This window comes from Trematomus bernacchii, unplaced genomic scaffold (assembly GCF_902827165.1).
Source record: "Trematomus bernacchii unplaced genomic scaffold, fTreBer1.1, whole genome shotgun sequence".
NCBI classification, from domain to species: Eukaryota; Metazoa; Chordata; class Actinopteri; order Perciformes; family Nototheniidae; genus Trematomus; species Trematomus bernacchii.
Genome location: NW_022987567.1, coordinates 6,010,240 through 6,032,426, shown reverse-complemented (window position 1 = coordinate 6,032,426; position 22,187 = coordinate 6,010,240). Strand labels below are relative to the sequence as shown.

General features: G+C 42.3%; 2 protein-coding genes across 2 annotated transcripts; one reads left to right on the top strand and one right to left on the bottom strand.

Annotated features, from left to right (window-relative positions):
• The first annotated feature begins 962 nt into the window (after positions 1-962).
• Positions 963-9,215, top strand: ccng2 (cyclin G2). Its single transcript, XM_034125937.1, has 8 exons — positions 963-1,215; positions 2,879-3,020; positions 3,297-3,434; positions 3,548-3,798; positions 4,907-4,985; positions 5,172-5,270; positions 5,836-6,035; positions 8,304-9,215. The coding sequence occupies exons 2-8, from the start codon at positions 2,916-2,918 to the stop codon at positions 8,422-8,424; spliced, it is 993 nt and encodes a 330-aa protein (XP_033981828.1). The 5' UTR covers positions 963-1,215; positions 2,879-2,915; the 3' UTR covers positions 8,425-9,215.
• A 1,835-nt stretch (positions 9,216-11,050) lies between these two features.
• Positions 11,051-22,083, bottom strand: taf1c (TATA-box binding protein associated factor, RNA polymerase I subunit C). The gene is made up of 15 exons (XM_034125949.1): positions 21,612-22,083; positions 20,548-20,659; positions 19,356-19,405; positions 19,061-19,156; positions 18,688-18,755; positions 18,361-18,611; positions 17,773-17,904; positions 17,576-17,693; positions 17,373-17,444; positions 17,157-17,292; positions 16,737-16,865; positions 16,217-16,394; positions 15,522-15,659; positions 13,019-14,583; positions 11,051-11,966 (listed from the first exon to the last, which is right to left on the bottom strand). Exons 1-15 carry the CDS (start codon positions 21,726-21,728, stop codon positions 11,748-11,750), a joined length of 3,381 nt encoding a protein of 1,126 aa, XP_033981840.1. The 5' UTR covers positions 21,729-22,083; the 3' UTR covers positions 11,051-11,747.
• Between the last annotated feature and the right edge of the window lie 104 nt (positions 22,084-22,187).

Here is a 22,187-nt window from a genome sequence, read left to right as displayed (position 1 = left end):
AAATGGTTTAAATGACAACACAAATCAAATGTATGTTTTATTATGTTTAAAGCACATTGTATTTCAATTAACCTCAACTCAAAAATGCATTTGCAAACCCAACCACCCAAAGGAACCCACTTTAAGCGTAAATACACACACACAAATACAGTTATCATAAGCCTGAAAATGTAAAAGCTGCCAGTTTACCAAATACAAAGCATCTCAAGATATAGTATCATGTAAGCATGTTTTTTGAGGAATTACCCTAGATATCTACAGTCTATGGGTGAACACATATTTCTGTGCGTTACTGTGTTACAACTCAGAATCAGAATAACTTTATTCGTCCCACAGAGGGGAAATTTACATTTGTTACAGCAGAAAAGAGAAAACTTAATGAGTTAGCTTAACTAACTCATTGTGAGTTTGCAAAATGTAAAGTTTCTAGAGGACTTACCTGGAAATGTAACTATGATGTAATCCCAAAAATCTATGACTTGTATACAATACATCAGTTTGCAAATGTGGTATATTTCCTCAATAAAGCGGCCACATTAAGCTTTAGGTTGAACTTAAATAAATGATTAATCTTTGAGGGCATGTCACAACAAGTCCACACCCAGACTGGGGAGTGTTTTTCCACATTCACAGCTGATATGTTGGTAATAAGCAGGTAATTAGTCATAAAGTTGGTTGAAGAAGACAATACACACAGCCAGAAGGCACTACGTACGTAATTATAAGGTTGCATCAGGTCCTCAGGAGTGTGCAGCCGCGAGCCAATAACAATAACCTATTTTGGGCGGACTATTTGAACGAGCCAAAATGAAGCTCGCTGATTGGTTAAGGGAAACATCAGTCGGAGTAGGATCGTATCATGTAATAAGGTTTTTTTCAATTCCAGTGACAGTCATTGATGAATATAAGTTAATTATGGATCTGAAGTACAATATTAATGACAATAGTGTTATCTTTTAAGGAAAACGACACCAAAAACATTCGCTGTGTAGTAAAAGGTTTTCTGGTAAAACCAAAAGTGGGTGAAGTCTATTCTTAAACCCAGGCGTTTGATTGGTTCCTTGTCCTGTGACGTCGGTAAGTGGGCGTGAGCGATATGAACATCAACAAAAGACAGAACAAGAGAAAGGAGAAAGAAGCGACAAGACGAGAAGGACTAACGTTATACGTTACAGCAGAAGAAAACAAATATGTGGATTTGAGCTGCCATAACAGGTAGAGTAAACCATTAATATATATTTAACTCATATTTATAAACCACTGACTAATCGAGGTATATTTGCCTTCTACTATCAACTAACTGAGAAGAGAGAAGAAAAAAAAAATCGGATTGAAGTGAACGGTAGACGATGGGACTTAAATGTAGCTATAATCGAAAAAAACACAATACCAATGCTTGTAGTACATTTGATGCTAAATGCATTTCGTTTCGCCTTTTTATTTTGTAAAAAATATTTGCACAATTTTGACAGAGTTCGTACAGTACAGTACATGTACAGTCAATGTAAGGAAATAGTAACATAAGTAGTGAATGTTTCCTCTTTCATATACGCATTTTAAAATTAAAAACACCTTGCTATAATCCTTTACGCTTCCTTTCTACTGCTAGATCTGTTTTTCTCGTCTGTTGTTATTGGTATCACTTGGATTTATCTCCTGTCAAAGCAGAGCTCTTTAACACGATTATATTAACCAAGATAAACCCCCAGAAGCACACGTATCAGTTTAATACATTAACAATGGGCATTACTCGATAATACATTCGTTTTTTTGTTTGGTAATGTTGATAAACACTATTCTGAAGACCTTTTAAGGTTTCGAGTATGAAACAGCAGCCCCTCCCCCGCTCCTCGGAGGATTTTAAACCGATAGCTACCGTTAGCTTCCTCAGCTATTATCCAGTAAAACGATAATAAAAAAGGCTCTTCAGGCCCGTGAGTTATGTTTTTGTGTGCTTTAGGTCGTTCAGTAACAGACAACACCTTGAAATGGTAGTTTTTCTGTCGGCTAGAGAAGAGATAAGGCGTCTACGGTAGACTGAAACCTGACACCGAAGCCCAGCTGAGGGAAGAGGGCGGATCTTCGAGCTGTGACCCGTTAGTGCTCAGAGCAAATGTAGGCCGATGATCTGAAGCCATACAGCCAAGATACTGATAAATAATAACCCTATTTTTAACCAAACATGGATACATACTGTTATTATAATATTTGACCTGGTATTACATAAAAACCCATATTATCTTGGGCCATCAGAATCAGAAATAGGGATTTCCCATGGTTTATATGGTGCAAACACAGTTAACAGAAAAACAAACCAAAAATCTATTATTATAACATTAAAATATATTTACATGAAACCAAATACGTCTATGCTGTTGTGTTTATGTCGTCTCCAAATGTGACTCGTCATTAATTAAAATAACCATTAATTTGATCAGAGATTTAACACAGTACAATTGGTAAAAATGAGTTTGTTGGTCTTCAAATATAACTCCAAGGTAATGTTTTTTAGTTGGTAGAAGACACATATAATGTTGAGATGAATACCCTAACAACTAATTAATTTGTATAAATTGTTCTTGGATATTTTATCTTGATTAATTGTGCTGGTAAAGGCCTTATCTGATATATGTGAACTCCTTAATGTTCTTTGGGGGGAATTAATATTGTAAACAAATCAACTTATCAGATAATCATAAATCCATTTGCACAACAAGAGAACTTAAAATGGTGTGTGACACTACAATAAACTTATTTGAAAGATTGACAATAGATCTGGATTATAGTTGTGACTTTTGAGAAATGCATTTGTAAAAAAGGGGAATTTTTTTAAATGAATACTTGTTTATGTTGAACCTGGTTGCTTTCTGTTTTGCAGAAACTAAGAAATCACTTCCTGCAGTGCCAGCCAAGACATGGATGCCTTCAAGCTGATGAAGGAGCTGAGGGTGAACTATGAGCAGGAGGCTCATTATCTCCCCAAAGAGACGGGGCTGAGGCTCATTGAATCCACTACAGAGGTGAGCACATCGAAAAACTATCATTATTCTACAGGAGAGTCAGTAAATTAGGAGTATTCGGAAAAATTACTCACATTTGGAAGTTATTTTGATTGTAGTGACCTTGTTGATGTCTGGTTATCTCTATTGAAAGTAAAAACAACAATACATGCCAGCCACGGGTCTAAGCTGCTCTGTAGTGTGACTAGCTGGCCTATTTTTTTTGCCAAAATGCAAGTAGTCAGCAGTGCGTGGCCGATTAATCCGGTTATTGAACAGAATGTCTTTGTTTTCCAGGATGACAGTCGGATTTCAGCCAAGTGCAGAGATGCCAAAGTGGAGGATCTGTGGAGTTTGACCAGCTTCTTCGGTTACAGCACCCAGACGTTCGTCCTGGCTGTTAACCTGTTGGACAGATTCCTGGCCATGATCAGGGTACGAGATGTTCACACCTGATTGGACCAGACCATACAATATTTTTGACCTATGAAATGAGCTTAGTGATGTCAAATGTTCACGTTTCTTACTCACGTTTCCCCCCCCCTCAGATCCAGCCAAAGCACCTCTCCTGCGTGAGCGTCAGCTGCCTCCACATGGCGGCCAAAGTGACGGAGGAGGAGTGCAACCTGGCCCCCCCGGTGGAGCTCATCCGCATCGGACAGTGCCGCTTCACCGCCTCCGACCTCTGCCGAATGGAGAAGATCGTCGCAGAGAAACTCAACTTCAAGTCCAAAGCCGTCACTGCCTTAACCTTCCTGGACCTGTACCACCAGATCGCACTTTCACACTGCACAGACAGGTGAGTGAGACACAGGAAATCCAGTGCAGTTTAAAGAAATATCTCACCCACTATAATGATCATTGGGGTGTGAATTACTCGCCTGATGTTACCTTGAATTCTTGAAGAAAACTCCCCCTATGCTTTCAGCGGGAACGAAGAATCCATAAAAGTAGAAAAGTCTTAATTTCAGTAGACAGGGGATAACTATATGAAGACATGCGCATGCCTACACGACACGTGCAGTATAATCCAAATCCCATTCATTCAGGAGTATTCTCACAAATTCTCAAAACACATGCTTTTCCACTATTTAAAACACTTCTGCTGCATACACAGGTTTTTAGATGGTCCTGTTTTAGCAAAATGCATGTGTGGAAACAATTGAGCATGATGTGACTGGATAAATGAGACTTTGATAATACTGCGTTATGTAAGAGATTTAAAGGATGTTTTGTTGTTTAACACGATTCACTAAGACCTTTGGATTCTTCGCTCACATGCATGCGAGTTATCTTTAAGCATTCAGGTAACACAGCAGAGCAATTGGCATTTAAATGATCATTTTATGGGGTGAAATAGTACTCATATAATATAATATAAGTCATAATAAGAGTCAAGTGACATTCCAGCTGGGTGTTTTCCAAATCATGAGGTTTTATCGATATCGAAAATCGACTTGAAGAGACTTGCTGTAGAGACATAATCCACTAAAGTCAACATTTCGTTAACCTTTTTAGCAATCAGCAGCTTTTTCTCTGGAGGAAATGTTTGCAGCTCTTGTTGACACATTTCTGAAGAATGTCAACATTCAAACCAGAGTTCAGATCAGTCGAGTCACTTCAGGTCAACCTGATGCACCAGCTATCAGTGTGTGATACTGAAAGGGCACTGATAACATTTGTTATTGTCCAATAACACAATTACATAATCCTGGCAATGTTTATATTCAGTTTCGGTTTTACAGTTTTTTTTCTGCATTGTCACAGGGTCTTACAAATCTTCAGTCAATACTTAAATGTATCTTATTTTCTATTCTTAAGTTATTAAGAGTTCATTCTGTCTGTCTGGGAATTGTCAATGTCCCAAAACCACCTCTAAACCTGAATGTGTGTGTGTGTTTGAACAGAAAGGAGATCCTCAGCCTGGAGAAACTGGAAGCTCAACTCAAAGCCTGTCTGTGCCGGATCTCCTTCTCTAAAGCAAAGGTAGGAATTCGGAGGGTCAAAGGTTACACAGAGTTAGTGTAGCTCAGCAGCCTAATGGCACACTCCGAAATTAGCTCTTATTGTTATGATGCTATTAGTTTGACATTCACGAGTCTGTTTTAAAACACATTTCTTTGTGTTTATTCCTGTCCCTCACTGCACTTCCTGTCTCTCTTTGTTCATCAGCCGTCCGTCCTAGCCTTGTCTCTCCTGAGGCAGGAGATCCACGCCGTTCAGTCGGAGGACATGCTGGAAATAGCCTGTCACATCCAGAGACACCTCAAGGTAAACATGCATGAATTTATCACACAAAAGGGGATAAGATTAGAGAGTAAATAAATCATTTTGCATGATTCTAGTGATGTTATAGTCCCTGTCGTTACGTAACTCGGTGTTGTTTGTGTTGTGACGGCTTGACTCTTTAGACAAGGATTTTTGAACACTCAGATTTCCTGAATATAAATGTATTGGTTTATACCTCCCTGCCACTTTTATGATGGAATACAGGACCAGTGTTGGTGTATTTCATTGTTTATTCAAGGATGACATGTTATTTAAGAAGTGTTCCTTTTTAAAGTATGTTGTGCTTTGAAAATGGAATGGAACGTGTATTTATAGGTCGTCTAAGATCCTGGTATGTGTCAGCCATAGTGAGACTTTAGCTGAACCCTCCCACTTACACACTTTTGGGTTCAGGTGTTCCCTGAGCAGCTTATCAGGTTTCAAACATACAGACCAGTTTTAACATGGGTTCCCTCAGCCTCCAGACATGTAAACGGACACCAGGTTACCGTTTAAGTACACCGAGGGTAGCGGGCCAATGAGCTAAACTGACCTGCTGTGGTTTCAGATTACTGACGTGGAGCTGCGGCTGTGGAGTGAGCGGGTGGCTCGCTGTCTGTCGGACTACTCCTCGCCTGAATGCAGCAAACCCAATCACAGGAAGCTGCAGTGGATCGTGTCGCGGCGGACCGCCCAGAACCTGCACAGCTACCGCACCGTGCCCGAGCTGCCCACCATCCCAGAGCACTGCTGGGACGAGAGCGAGAGGTGAGGGCCCCAAACGCACCTGAGCAGAAACCGACACTTTTGAGAGCCTCAAACACACCTTAGCAGATATTGTCATTGTCAGAACCTCAGACACACCTGAGCAAGATACTGTCAGAGCCCAAAACACACCTAAGCAGAAACTGTCATTGTCAGAACCTCAAACACACCTGAGCAGAAACTGTCATTGTCAGAGCCCAACACACACCTTACAGAGAAACTGAGAGAGCCTCAAACACACCTCAGCAAGACAATGTCAGAGCCCAGAACACACCTGAGCAGAAACAGTCACTGTCAGAGCCCAAAACACACCCTACAGAGAAACTGACACTGACAGAGCCTTAAACACCTGAGCAAGAAACTAACACTTTGAGTTACTACCTCAGTTCCTAAACTGTAATGGAAACGCAGCATAAAGTGATCCTGGCCTACCAAGGTCTAACTATACCGTACTAAGCCGTGCGAGGCCCTGCAGTGGAAATGCGCCATAACAGCACCTTAAACACACCTGAGTAGCATACTTTTAGAGCCTCAAACACACCTGACCAAGGAAACTAACACAGCCTTAAAAACACCTGAGTAGGATACCTTTAGACCCTCGAACTCAAATAAAAATGACACAGCCAAATTAAATGATAAGATAAAATGGATTAGGTTGTTTTCAGTTTCATTGTGATGAAGATGTCACAGTGACATCATGTGACGACAGCTGATACAAACAGAGGAATTTACAATGAAAGACACACCTTGTTTGTCTCACCAGACACACGCCAGATGTTTGTTCAGCTATGACTCACACATAAACACTGTAGGAAGTGTCCCAACATGTTTAGTAATCCAGTTGTTCTACTAGAAATACAAAAATGCAGTTTCTACTGGAGAAGCACTTCTGTTTCCTTTAAACAAATACTATAGTAAGAGTCACGCATATGAAACGAGTGCTTTTAAAAAGTTAGAGAGGGACATTATAAAAGTGTTGTGCAAGTGTGCTGTTACTTAGGCAAGCAGCTTTGCAGCAACACACAAGTTTCTGAAGTGTTGTAACGACACACACACTCTCATATCTGCCAGCTCTGCATGATGGGATCATGTCTGCGAGGCACTGGTCACGTCCCACTGACAGACGTTTCCATGACGTCTGAAGAGGCCTCGCCTTAAGTTAAATAGAATTTCTGTCTGTGCTCAGGGAAAAAAGAAGGAACCAAAACATTCCCCAGCTGACTGATGACTAACACAAACCTACTTATCATCACATGTTGGTTTTAAACCCTCGTGCTTCACGTTTTACTCCATGCCTGAACTTTCAGCAGCGTCACATTTCTGCTGTCACAAGTCAGACGATGAGAACTAGTTGTGCTTTAAAAAGGAGGAAATGTTACTTTACCCGTATCATCGTGAGATCCTCGTCTGAGGGGAAAACCCAGAAGGGAAAGTGAGCTTAATCCTTATTTCCTCAAATCGTATTGTACTTATTTAAAAGTTGTATCTACATGTAGTCCTTCAAACCCCAGAGATTATGACCCGGCACATCTTAGATGTTCTTATTTCACTTACTCTGATTAACAGCCAGGAGTTTTCTAAATGTACAAACATGTTAAAGGTGGGGTAGGTAATTCACTTCAGAAACACTTTTTGTTATATTCCATGGAATGCTCTTAACATCCCGATAGCAATGAATACATGAAATGCTTTGACAATAAATACATTAAAAAATGTCATCTGTGGAAGCCGTAGTACTGTGAAAAGCACGACCAATCATCTGAGCCGGCCCGGCTAAAACAACTGGATGGCCTACCTGCCTGTCAGCCTTCCATCTCGTGCACAAACTTATCTGGTGCCCTCATTGGTCATGTGCGCGTTCGTGTGTGTTGGAGGAGGGGCTCTGTAAGGAAGTCTGAAGGAAGGGGCAGATTGTTTTCGGTTGCGTACTTTCAAATTCTAGCGCACTCGAGCTGGTTTCTCCGTTCTTACCTACCCTACCTTTAAAAAAAACAAAAAAAAACAAGAAAAAATATTGGTTTGTTGAACGACTTAAATGATTTGAATACTCGTTGGTCACTACTATTCAGTATTCATGGTTAACACATGTATGACAAAAACAGAATTGTATCTCATTCAAACTGTTCTTCATTGACTCTACTAGTTAATAATCATCCACTGAGACGAGATGTGACTCATTGGTTGTTTGCACCACATCTAAAACATTGAGCTGATTGTATCCTCAGTGTGTAATCCTCTGTATGCTGACAGTACACCCCTTTGTGTCCACAGTGAGGACTCCTGTGAGGACGTGATGAGTTCAGGAGAGGAGTCGCTCAGCAGTTCTCTGGGCAGCGACGCCGAGGGGCCTTACTTCCCTCTGCACCTCCGCCGCAAACACCTCCACGCCTGACGCCTCGCTGCCTCCCCCAAAAAAAACCTTCAAATTCTCCACCTGTAGTCTTTAATTTATTGTCAGAAAGCTCCGGTACCGGTGGAGAATCGCACAACTACTGAGCAGTCCGGACTCTTCCTGCTAGATTTGTAGTTTGTAGTCGTGTCGGTGCATGTTGAGATGTCACATTCCAGAAGCGTTGTTAGATTAAGAGTTTGGTCTCTAAGGTGCTGATAAAAACATCTCAACCTCAGGCGTCAGTTCAGCTGTTCACGTCGTTGTGAAGATTTGCCAAAACGTATTTATTTAATATAAGTTATACAGAAGCTGAGAGCGGCTGTGAGTGGTGACTTTACACGTTTAAGTTATGAAGAGCTCTAACGTAAGGCACTGATAACGGTTTCTTAATAACAGGGTTGGAAACTAAACTAGATTTGTATTTCTTTAGATTACATTGTGATGTTTTTTTGACATAAGACTGTTCGTATGCACGTCTGCTCTCACCTTCTGTAGGGAAAGTTTCATTTGCACATTTTTAAAATCTCATTTAGAGCATTAAATTAGCAGACAGGAGATTTGTGTCTGAGAGGGAATCTGATGCGTTTGAAATTGTTCACAGGGTGTTCAGATAAAACAGTTAACGTGTGTGTGTGTGTGTGTGTGTTCAAGGATGTTTGCATGTATGACCATGGTTTATATTTATATAATTATTTTAGGATGTAGGTTAGAAGAAAAAAAAAGTTTGGTGTTTGAAAGCGTTCTGCGAAAATGCTGTATGGAAAAAAAATAATGCTGACTGTCAAAAATATTTCAAAAATGTAAAAAACATGTAAAACTGTAAATGATGTACAACAAAAAAATGTTTATAGTTCTTTGTAGATATGACGTTATTTATTCTGTTTTTGTCCACTGTACTTTTAAAAAAAAGTCTAAAATCTTATAAAAAAACATTATTTTTTAAATCTGTTGTCGGTCTTTTTCTTAAATGTTTTTGAAAATGATGGTAAAATATGAAATATTCAAGTTATTTTGGATACAATCTATAGATAACATGTATCTGCAATGATTTAGTCAATGGGTAAATGCTAAAATGGTGAATAATAATATATAAAGTTTGGATATTTGATAAATTCTGTCCAAAATATTACATAAATGCAGTGAAATTGTTACACACTGGCATTAAAGGTCCCATGTCATGGCCATTTCTACTGATCATATTTCCATTGTTGAGGTATACTAGAATACATTTATATTGTGCAATTTTCCAAACTCTCATTGGTTTCTCATACAGCATCTCTGTATAGTATGTGTATTCACTCTCTGTCCTAAACGGCTTGTTGGAGCTCCTGCCCCCCCCCTCCCTATGAGCCCAGTGGCCGACAGCGAGACGCAGCCCGAACACACACACCCGCAGCCTGGCTGGGAGTTTGTGTGTGTGCTCACACACCGACTCACAGCCTCGCCGCGTCCCACCGTCTCAGGGAGGAGAAATCGGCGGAGCTGCAGCTGAGAAAAGATTGAGTGTGTGTGAGGAAGTCAGCGGATTGGTCCATTTGGACCAATCCACAGACGTAACGTAACGGCTCCATGGATTGGTCCATTTGGATTCTGCAGACCGTTTACATGCATAAAAAGCTTCATAACACACAAGGGAACGGGTAATAACCAGAAAAGCATGACATGGGACCTTTAACATTATATCCATTTAGTTTAAGGTTGATCATTCTTAAAGTGGACCTATCATGCTATATTTGAATAATATAGTGTAGGACCATACCTATATAAGGCGTATTTATACTTTTTTTCCCTTCAAAATACCAAACAGATCATGCATTTTAGCCATGCCTCATTTTGCTCAATTTGACATTTTTTTGCTCTGCTCTGCAAGGGCTGATTCAGTGAGAACAGCACCATCTACTGGCCTGGCATATGTACTACAGCGTCTCCAGCGCTTTCGAACGGCAATGGCCGTGGCTGTCTCCTCCTGATTGGTGGAGTTGGCCCAATAGCCGTAGCGCCACCGTCCTGACGTCAGGACAGTGTTCAAATCTGGATCAGTTTTTATCAGATCCGTTGCAGCCCCTTTTTTTAGAGATTTGGGTATGGAGGAAAATAGAGAGGGTTGTGTTTTCTGACACTTGGTGAGTTCCCTGGAACACCGGGGACACATATTCATGTATAAAAGACGTACAAAAGTGCATTTTGCATGATAGGTCCCCTTTAAATTAAAGTCAGGCGTGGGAGAGATTCACAATATTATGTCCTTTTTCCTCTGTAATAACACTGACTCAAGTTCAAACACGTCCTGTTGTTTTTCAATAACAACCCACATCTTCCTACTAAATCCTTTCTGTTTTATTTAAAGCAGAAAAATATCATACAAAGGTTGTAACAGTGCAAGTTGTACGTTCATGAACACACACACACACATCAACACACACACACACACACCACACAAACACACACACACACACACACACACACACACACACACACACACACACACACACACACACACACACACACACACACACACACACACACACACCACACACACACACACACACACACCACACACACACACACACACACACACACACACACACACACACACACACACACACACACACACACACAACACACAACACACACACACACACACACACACACACACACACACACACACACACACACACACACACACTTCCAACAAAACTTTTTCTCTCTACTCATTTCACATTATTAACGTTGCTCATTCTGTAGCATCTACTCCTACTTCAAAGTTCCTCAGCTTTAATCTCAAGACTTTTGCATCTTCCATATCCCTAATCGACCTCGGGTTAGCTTATCATCTCTTTCCTCGTTCCTTCTGTTTCATATCAGCCAATCGTTTCATCCAATCTCTGTGACTGTGTTATGGAATGAAGTGAAACCACATCAGCTGTGTGTGTGTCTAATGGAATGATAAAAGTCATTTGACCATCGCATTGCGCACACACGTACACACTCACACATCTCTCGTTAACCATAAGGCCCAGTCACAAAACAAAGGTAATGTCTTCCTACCAAAGCACAGTCGTCTTCGTCTTCAGGGACAGAGCCATGGTTGCTCTTCCAGTCAGTCCATCATCCATTAGATCCAGAGTGTGTCCTAATGTCCAAACCCAGTGAATGCAACCGTAATAAATCCATTTCACAAACTCTGATTCCAGATGCATCGAAGGAAAAACATTCCTTCTACTTTGAGGATTCAAGGCTCTTCTCTTCCCCCCCCCAAAGAAGAACAACAGGTATTCCAAATGCTCCGCTCCACGTGTGGCGGACACACTCCAGCCAATGATTCAGAATCCCATCCGAGGCTTTTTCTTCTTGGCGAGTGGTGCCTGGGAGAGCCACGGTCTCCCCTGTGAACTCTGGGAGGGGGTGAGGGACTGGGAGAAACTGGTCCTGACGCTCCTCAGAGAGGCGGACTGGGAGGAGGACGAGGCCACAGGTGGAGGAGCGTGGAGCACGGGGCTCTCTTCCTCCAGGAAATAACCGCCGTGCTGCGAGGGATCGTCCTAGAGAAAGACAAGGGGGAAAGTTGTATAAAGGCAAATTACACTTCCTGGAAAAGACAAGTGCTCATCCAAGTTTGAAGTGGCTACATCTCCAGTCTGCTCTCTAGTGCGAAGCAGATCTTTTACATGTTGCAGAAGTGCATATCAACATTATATCAAATGTTGTCTTACAGGGTTCATACACTTTTTCACCAATGATTTTCAATGACTTTTCCATGACCTTTACCTACTTTTCCATGACCAAAGGAATTACTCTCTCAGCGGTACCACATGGAACAGGAAAATAAGGTCTGCATATGAAACATGTTGTGCCTATCTAAAACAAATCAAATAGGCTTACTAGCTTCTACACGCTAAAGCAACTCAAATCTCTCACCAGCAAAACACCTCGTCAGTTAAATGCCATTTTACGTTTCATTACTAGACGATACAGTATGTATTATCATTATAGTATTACTATTTCGGCGATTAGATCAAATATAAATTATATTTGATGCAACTTTAGTTACATTTCCATGACTTTTCCAAAACTTTGGGAGAAATATTGTTTTCCATAACTTTTCCAGGGCCTGGAATTAGCATTTTGAATTTCCATGACTTTTCCAGGTTTTTAATGACCGTAAGAACCCTGGTCTTAGAAATAACTCTTAAAGAATAAATAACTCTTGTTTTCTTTGTATTGTTTCTGTTCTGATTTTATGTTAAGCGTCTTGGAGCATTAGGAAAAGCGCTATCAAAATCCAATGTATTATTAAAGCAACTTATTTAAGGCTAACTGCTGCCAATGCCTTTTTATGCTGCTGCAACGCAAACATTTCCCAAATTGGGATCAAGAAAGTACTTCTTATCTTATTATTATTATCTTATCTTAAATCAACGTATTTAATGCTAACTGCTGCTAGCAACCGCCACCAAAGCTTCTGTTACCCCTTTCACACCAAGGCTTTTCCCCTTCTAGCTCCGTGCTAGAGCTTTTCTGGTTCAGAACCGGTTGGTGTGAATGGGGTATGTGTGGACGAGAAAGATCTGTAGTTGTTACCCCTCCCTCTTACCTGCGGTGCGAACAGAGCGCTGAGGTAGTCTTCCTGGGGTTTGTTCCCCCTCACAGTGGCCGGGGTGGAGTCGAGAGGTTTAGGTGTGTGTGGCGGGGCGTTGGTTCTGCTGGGGGTCTGGTTCCCTTGTTGAGAAGTTGGGGTCTGGTTCCCTCGTTGAGGCGTGGTGGTCTGGTTCCTGCTGGGGGTCTGGTTCCCTCGTTGAGAAGTTGGGGTCTGGTTCCCTCGTTGAGGCGTGGTGGTCTGGTTCCTGATGGGGGTCTGGTTCCCTCGTTGAGAAGTGGGGGTCTGGTTCCTGATGGGGGTCTGGTTCCCTCGTTGAGAAGTGGGGGTCTGGTTCCCTGGTTGAGGCGTGGGGACTACAGTGTCTGTTTGACTGGAGGAGGGTGTTGCAGCTCGTGGGATCCCGCTCCCTACAGACCCCGCCGCCTGGGACAGCCCCCCCTCGCTGTCGGACCACGCCCCCAAACTGGCGGACGAGGACCATCCGGACAGATCTGAGAAGTCGCTCAGGTCCGACTGGTAGCTCAGAGACGAGCAGAAGCTGCTGGACAGCACCGAGCGCTGGCTGGACGCTCTCCTCACCTCCTTCTCCCTCCTCCTCTTCCTCCTCAGAGCCGCCACCTTCTTCTCCCTGTTCAGCCCCAGGTTCTCCGCCCACCACGCCTGCCAGGCCTCCTCCCCCTGCCAGGAGACAGTGAGGCGCTCGCTCATCGGATCCCCCCAGCCGTCAGTATTCACCGCGTCGGGCACCTCCACCAACTCCTGGTCTCCGAGGGAGGCGGAGACGGCGCTGTGAACGAGCAGCGAGCGATTGGTCATGCACGCTCTGAGGTCCCGCCTCACGTTCTCCACGCGCTCCTTCTCCGCTGAATCTTCTCCTCTCGCTTCATCGTCAGGCGACAGGTAGATGAGTTCTTCAGTTGTGATTTTGAAGGGCTGCTTGCGCTGTGGGCGGGGCTTATTCTTGTGACTTTTGAGCATCAATTTCTGCAGCCACTGTTTCCATGTGACCAGCACACCGTCGCTGAGCTTCTGGTGCTGCTCCACACGGCTGGGTTCTTCTGGAATATCAGCTTCTTCTTCACTCACCGTTTCCTCATTCGCACCCGTGTCCAGTCCACTCACGGTTTCATCATTTAAACCTGAGTCCAGTCCACTCACTTGATCCTCATTGTCATAGTCATTGACGGTGACCTGCAGCTGCAAATTCTTCCTGTAGCGGGACTTTCTTGGGGAACAGGACTCGTTAGAGGAAGCGTACATGTCCAGTTCTGGCCGTTCCTCTTCCTGTGTTTCAGCCACAAAGCTCTGCGTCTGAGTCGGGCCGATTATGTCTTCGTCACTCGATGTTTCCGATATGAGCCTCAAAGACTGTGGTGGTTGTTGGGCTGGATTTATCTCTGAAATTGTGTTTTTCTCCAGAGCTGGTGGAGGGGTGTGCGACTGCTCGTGCTCCAGGATCTGGTAGAAAATATCCCCCGCCTCCGTCAGCTGGAGGATACAGATACACTCCTCGCCCCCTGCCTCTCCTCCTCCTCCTCTCTTCTGGATACAAGTCAGACCTGAATACACAACAAAGAAGTTCAGCCACGTGTGTGATTTAAGTAAAAGTCTGGAATATTATGTAAATCATACATCATACAGCTAGGACAGATTTCAAACCTGGTACCTCCACTGTGACAGAGTGTGTATACAGCTGTGGAAACATTTTTTTAGACCACTGAAAGAAATACTATCATTTTCGTTTTACTATTTATAGCCATGTGTGTAAAATAAAATGTTCTCTAAATGTCTAAAAAGTCAAATCTGTGATAGTAAAACCAGGTTATTTCAACAATATTAATGTCTGAATTATTTTTGAACATTTGAACTGTGATGATTATAAAATGTACTTTTCTTCAATGCATCATTTGATTCATAAAAACCTCAAAATTATAATATTTGTATTTGAAATTAAGGAGAAATTATGTCAGTAGTGTAATGTTAATTTTACTACCATATGTTTAGGGTAAATTAGAAATAGTGTTTGAACACTAGTGGTAGTGTGAGGCGTGTGGCGCAGTGGATTAGTGCGTTGGTATTCGGATCAGGGGGAGCACAGGTTCAAAACCCACTGCAGTCAGCATGTCGTTGTGTCCCTGGGCAAGACACCCCAAATTGCTCCTGTGGGGATTGTCCACAGTATTGAGTATGTAAGTCGCTTTGGATAAAAGCGTCTAACAAGTAACGTAATGTAATGTAATGTAGTGTAATGTAACACCAGAGAGCATTACATTACAACGACATGCAGACTGCAGTGGGGTTTGAACCTGTGCTCCCCTGATCCGAACACCAACGCACTATTCCACTGCGCCACACGCCTCACTAGAGCACTCTCTAGTCCCGCTCCGAACATATAATGGTCTCAATTCTTCAAAGGAAATGACCAGTTGTATGTTAGTTACTCAAATTCAAAATAACACATCACAAGTACTTGAATCTCACACACACACACACACACCTGCTGCCGGGGAGGACAGTCTGCTGGTGGCCAGCTCCAGGCGGTGAGGGAGTTGGACGGGAAGGTGTCTCAGGCTGTCTCTGGGTCTGAGCAGCGCCTGAGGAGGACCCCGACTGGAACAGGCTTCGGCTTTCCCCCCTACACACACACACAAACACACACATATATATAAGTGAAGAACCAAACCTGGACACTCAATACACTGTGTTAGAGTCAGTATTTTGTTTTTATAAGAAAGGCCACCTAATCGTGACATCTGTAGTCAACCAGAGTATAAAAGACTACAATTCCCACAACGACAGTAATGGGCAACCTGTTAGAAAGATGCCGTCGAGGCAGTTTTTTTACCGTTCAATTAACCTTAAAGTTATACAAGCCTTAACAAACAAAGAAAGCAAGAAAGAATACCCAAGTTGTTTGTTATTTTATTTGAGTTTTGACTTTTTGTTTTGACTATTGTAAAGGCCTCTTTTCTTTGTTGCATGTGTAAACGTTTGTTATTTTATTTTGAGCAAACCCATTGCATAATATCATCCAAACCATCGGAGGCCAAGCAACTCTTCAACTGTAAGTAACACAAAGGAAAGAAAACTAGTTACAAATGTCTGTTTAAGGCGTCTAGTGGCTTGATAGAAAAATAAGGAAGCCACGACACACTGAAACATTTGACACTTATTTGTAGAAAAGCCACAGACCTGAGTACTGCAGCAGGGTGATTTCCTGAGCGCTGTGGGAGCCCAGCAGAACCTTAGCGGTCCGGGAGGAGGCGGAGCCAGGGAAAGTGTGGCAGAACATTGGTGGAGACTGCATCATGTGATCCCACTTGAGCATGGGCACGCAGGGGAAACGCTCGTCCATGATGTAGGCCGAGTGCTGACAGAAAGACACGGGTAAAGTCAGAGAGAGGACACTAAAAAAATATATACTTTCTGAAACTGAACAGAATTACATCACATAACAGACAGTGACACATTTACAGGCTAATTGTTCAAATATAAGCACCAAATGAGAACCCTGACACCTAGTGGTCTCAGCGAGGTACTGCACATTTCTTGAGCAGAATGAACATTTCTTCAACTTCTATCGTGAAGTATTTGGTGTCTTTGGACGCTTTAGTTTCATTATTATTATTATTATGTTAAACAAAGTTCTGTGTGTTTAAACAAACTTTGGACAAGCCATCTGTGTCTTATATCACTGTTAATGTTTCCGTACCTGAGTGGTGATGAGATGGTGGAAGGGGTGGATGTCTGCCAGGTATCTGGACAGGATGAGTCTCTCTCCACTGCGACATTCGGGGGTGTTGCTGATACGAAACAGAGTGTGATTTGAGACAGGACTCATCTGAGGAGACAGAGGAGGAAGGACAGAGTCAATACATACATCTTTTTGTTGTGTTTAGCTGAGATTTTAAAAGAAGATTATTAGGTTTCTTTATGGAACTTGAACTGTAAGGGATAAGAGGTTGGCTGTTATTTCGACTAAATCTAAGAATGAATATATTTACAACACAACTTACAAAATTGATGCATTTAATTCCCGTACAGAAATAAGACCAAAAAGGTACATCTACAAGTCATCAGTTAGTTGACTTTTACAAAAGTGTCTTCTTTAACTCTCAACAACACCACTCACCCTGATGTCAGTGAGCTCCACCCCCGTCCTGTCTGCGTACACCATCACCCTGGGATGGGCGGAGAACTCGCACCATCGCCATGATGACTTGGCGTTGAAGTACAGGTTTTCCTCCTCCTCCCGAACCCTCTGCATCCTAAGAGCAAAGACCACTTTTAGTTCTGATTGGATTTGAAAAAAACAACAACACTTTGTCCTCAAACTAATTGTCCTCACCCTTTGCCGACGGTCCACAGGTCTACCGCTTCGCTCTCACTCGCCACCAGAACTTCACCTAGAACATGAGGACTGAACATAAAGCAGATAATCTTTATTTTAACACATGGTCCTACTTTTTTACATTTTCCACATATCAGGAACCTCTCGTCTCTGACCAGTGAGGCCTCGGGGGGGGATTCAACTCCCTGGGTTTCACTCACCTGACACAGATGCAGGTGGCGACCTCTTTGGTGTTGACAACTTCCATCAGCTGAGGCTTGTTTCCTTCACTGAACCTCCAGACGCCACAGAGGTGATCCGAGCGCACGGCCACACAACCTGGGAACAAAGGCATGGTCAAATATCCGGAGCCACATCACACTCCTGATGACATTTCTAAATGCTTTCTGGTTCTTACAGTTGTTGATCAGGGAGGCGGTGCTGATCTGTCTGACGGGGGCCTTCAGCTGGAAGCTCGACAGATCAGAGCTGCTGGTGTTCAAACAGGGGGGGGTCCCTTTGTGCTGCTGCAGCTCCACTCTGTGGAAGTCTGAGGTATTGAGTTAAGGAACAGAAACTAAATGCAACAAGAACACCTAACAGCTTTACCCCCCACCATTATTTGTGCTACTGTCTTCTGGGTTTGAAACCAAATAGTCTTTTTGCCTAGGAAGGTTGCAAACGGAGTGAAATGACCTAAGTTGCCGCCATGATAACAGCTATTCAAATTCTTTTGCACTATTTTATCCGTTTTATTTGTTTTATGTCCTATATATATGTTGCACTGTTGGAGGAGCCTGTGACTTCAGTTTTTCATTGCCATATCTACACTGTAGCTAATGTGCACATGACAATGAATCTTGAATCTAGTGATAAGAAACGTAGCGTCAATGCTTCCTTTGTTTTCCCCTTTAGCACTTCACACACACTGGATCATCCGTTTTTTTTTTTTACTATTGGACCACAACCCTGGTCTCAAAACATAAGTATATAGTCTGCAGGATACTGAGGCAGTCCAGCCCCTGGTTCCCGGGGTAGAGGAGGCAGCCGCTCTGAGAGTCGCTGCTGCTCTGTGAGAAGGGGACGAAGGCCAGAGCGCCCCCTGTGGCTGCTTCAGAGAACAGCATGCACTCCCTCTGCTCCTTCAGCTCCTCGAACAGCAGGGAGCCCAGCAGGGAGGGGGGCACGGCGGGCAACACGTCCGACAGCATGGAGCCGTACGCGTTCAGCACCTTGGAGGGAAACGACAACGGACGCCTGGACAAAAGATGGGACAAATAAACACAACAATCACACAGCCACAGATATTCACTGATCAGTCCGCGCCACTCACTTTTTCAACTTCCCCTTCTTGATGAGGCTTTCCATTTTCCTCATGTAGATGGAGTCAATGCGAGATATCTGCAAAACACACCAAACACATCATATTATAACATCATACAAAGCAAGATCAACAGCTTATTGATTAGTATATCATGTAAAGATAGTGTGGTATAACTATAGGGGAATTGCTCAAAATGGAATTTATGCTTTATAAATAAACAAAAAGATCCACGGACCAACTGGAGATCACAAGGCAGCTAGGGGTCTCACTGCTATTTTTGTCTATTCATATTTTCAACCATACATTTGAAGAACTGTTGGATTGATAAGAAATTAAAGAAATACATGTTTTAGAAAGTAAAGTATATTCTTGTGAATCTCACCTTTTTCGTTCCTTGTTTGAAGATTAAGTCTTCATTCAGAATTTCGCTCATGCTCCCGAAGGCGTCCTGGCAGTGGTCCATGAAGAAGTTCTGCATCTGAATGCAAAGCATGTTCACAAACTTTAAAACACAGAACCAAAATAAGCTTAAAACTGATTTCAGGTCGGCGAGCTTGGATGTGCTTTGAAACACGTCTTAATCTTTGTTGTATATGATAACATGCATTTAAGGATTAAGACAGACATCTCTTAAATCTGAGAGGGGGGTTTGTAAACTGTTGAATTTTCACACTCACATGTTCTGGGAAATCCTGTGGATCTGGAGGCGTTGAAGGCCAGAGGACAGCTGGACAAAATACAAACACACAAACAGATGATTTCTTAAATATAAGGGTACTTCAACATAGGGCTGCCCGATATATCGTGTCGATAATCGCGATATTCACATCGCGTGAACGTGCGATTTAAATTTTTTTTTTTAGGACTTGCAATATTAAGTAGGCAAATTAACTCAAACACGTCATGTTACAATTATTTTTGCTGCTTGCTACAAAAGGAAAACTTGCGAGGCTCTCATGTCAGGGGTACTTGAGTGAGTGACATGCAGGCTCTGCATGCACAGCAAACCACCAATCACAATCAAATCTCCAAAGCAAACGGACCCGGTGATTAAAAGTAAAAACACTGAATAAAGTAGTTTCATGTGTTTCTCCAAGGCAGTTCGGCGCTGCTAACCGAGCTAGCTCAGCAGCCTCAGCTTGTTGCTCTGATAACTTAAGATCCACACGTCCGTGACTAAAATCCTTCATCCGGTTAAGTATAGTTAAAAAAATACCAATTGTATAGCATTAAAGTTCAAGAAAGGATGGTTTGCGGAAAAAAAAACGGTATTTTCTTCAATTCCTGTATGTTTTCATATCGCAATATATATCGCAGGCGGAAAAAAATCGCAATGTCAGTTTTTTCCAATATCGTGCAGCCCTACTTCAACAGAACTTTGTGTGATCTCACTGTCATTTAATTATTGACTGTCCAATATGTTGGCAGTTGTAAGGCATCTTTTTTTAAACAACAGTACAACAAACATCAGAGACAATTTTAGCCCACGGGCCGTTAGACTGAGCCGTGTAAAGTGTCACTACTCCTGGGTTTATAATACACTGTTCATGCGTCTATTACAATATTTCCATTACTAAATAGTACTTTATTGTATAATCTTTTGGTCTTATGTTTTGTTTGTATATATTTGTCTTATTCTTGCAATGTACTTTCACCATTATGTCTATTGCAGTATTTCATGTATTTTTCCTTTTATGTTACGTACTTGGTCGCATTTCTGGAAAAAATTAGGCTGCAAGTGCCCAAACAAAAAATGTGCATATGCCAAATAAAGCCTTTTAAATCTGATTTTAAGTCAAGTGTCTCTCCTGCTTCAGCTCTCCAGATGTGGACTGCTGTCTGAGACCTGAATGACCCTCATGGACTCACAGTGTTTGGGGGGCAGGAGGGGAACTGGTGCTGGCTCCGTGTGACACCATGTCTCCCCTCTGACCTGATGCCTGGAGGTAAAGGTCCAGCTGGAGAGAGGACCAGAGCCACCCTGAAAACACAAACACACCACGAGAAGACTGACATTACAGATGACATCTTAGAAAGTCTGATCCTGGTTAGGTAAAAACAAAAAACAGCTCCACACTGGAGCACATGTAAAAGAAAAACAGTGGATTCAACATTGTTATGATTTTCACAAATATTTTTAAGGTTTAATAACAAATAAAATGTGGAATTGTATCATATTTAGGACAATGTAGTCCAGATTTGATTGTCTAAGAAGTATAGATTTTTGAAGGAGACCTTGTCCAATGTAGTCCTGATGTGAACAAAGGAGTGACATGTTTTGTATTCTCATTAACATAATCAGGGTATATGCAGGAATCCTGAAGTCGAATGTAATACCTTTTAAGACCCTTTCCATACATTTTAAAGACCTCATCGCCACTTCGAGTTTTTACCGGTTACATTGGCGACACAGTTTACCTCACATTCACTATTGATTGTCCTTCCTCCTTATCTTCCAACCATTTGGACGCAAACTTGCATTTCCCCATAACGATGTTGCTTAACAACCGGCGTAAACGGAGCTTCGCGCGCTATCAAGCAGTGAGCGTGCGATGTCCTGTTCAGCTGACGTCAAATCCAACGGGATGCCATAAATAAACTACGCAGAATCACACTACACACACCTACGCAATGATTACATTCAGGCACACTGTAGAATACAACCTCTTTGGACAATTTATATACTTATTGAAAACAAGCTACAAAATGTAATACCTTGGAAAATGCCGTTTAATACTTTTTAATAGCCTTAATTTTCGCTAAATTGATTTATCAACTTGTAATACTTTTTAAGACCCCGCGGACACCCTGTAATACCACTGACATGTAAGTATTGTTATTACGATGCATGGCTTGAGAATATTTACAAATATGGTTTATATTCATGTTTTCGTGTGTTTATGTGAAATAGTAGCATTTGACAGCTGACCCACCTGAGGTCGGACTCTGTCGTAGCAGCCCCAGTTTCCTGCACAGTGTTTCAGGACCAAGTCTGGAGGTCCGCAGTTGTAAAACGAAGGGTAAAGTTGCTCTGGGAACTGGTAATCCATTGTATTTGTCGTAAAAAAATGGACTAAATTATGTAACGTTGTGGGTCTTTATTCCTTCCTTCTCCCAGCGTGTGCGATAAGGAACAAGTCTGGGCATGTTGTTCTCAGCTAACGCTAACTCCCATGCTGTTAGCTAGCGCCAATAAATCCGTTTCTCTTCTTGTAATCATCATGTCAGGAGTTCAATACCTCAGATTACAACCTGTCCACTATGAGGCACACAGGACAGTTCAAAAATAATCAATTAAGTGGTAAATTAGTCCAATTTCCTCCGTTTTTCGTCGAACACGTGCAGACTCCAACGCATGCTCCCCACCATGAAGCTCAGTCAGTCTGGCGGCAGCTGGCAACAACAAAACAACACGACTTCCGTTGTCATTCTTATTTTTTTTAAACATGAACTATTACTAAAAAAATTGTTAAAAATGTAATGGCAAATGTGTATCTTGACAAATGACA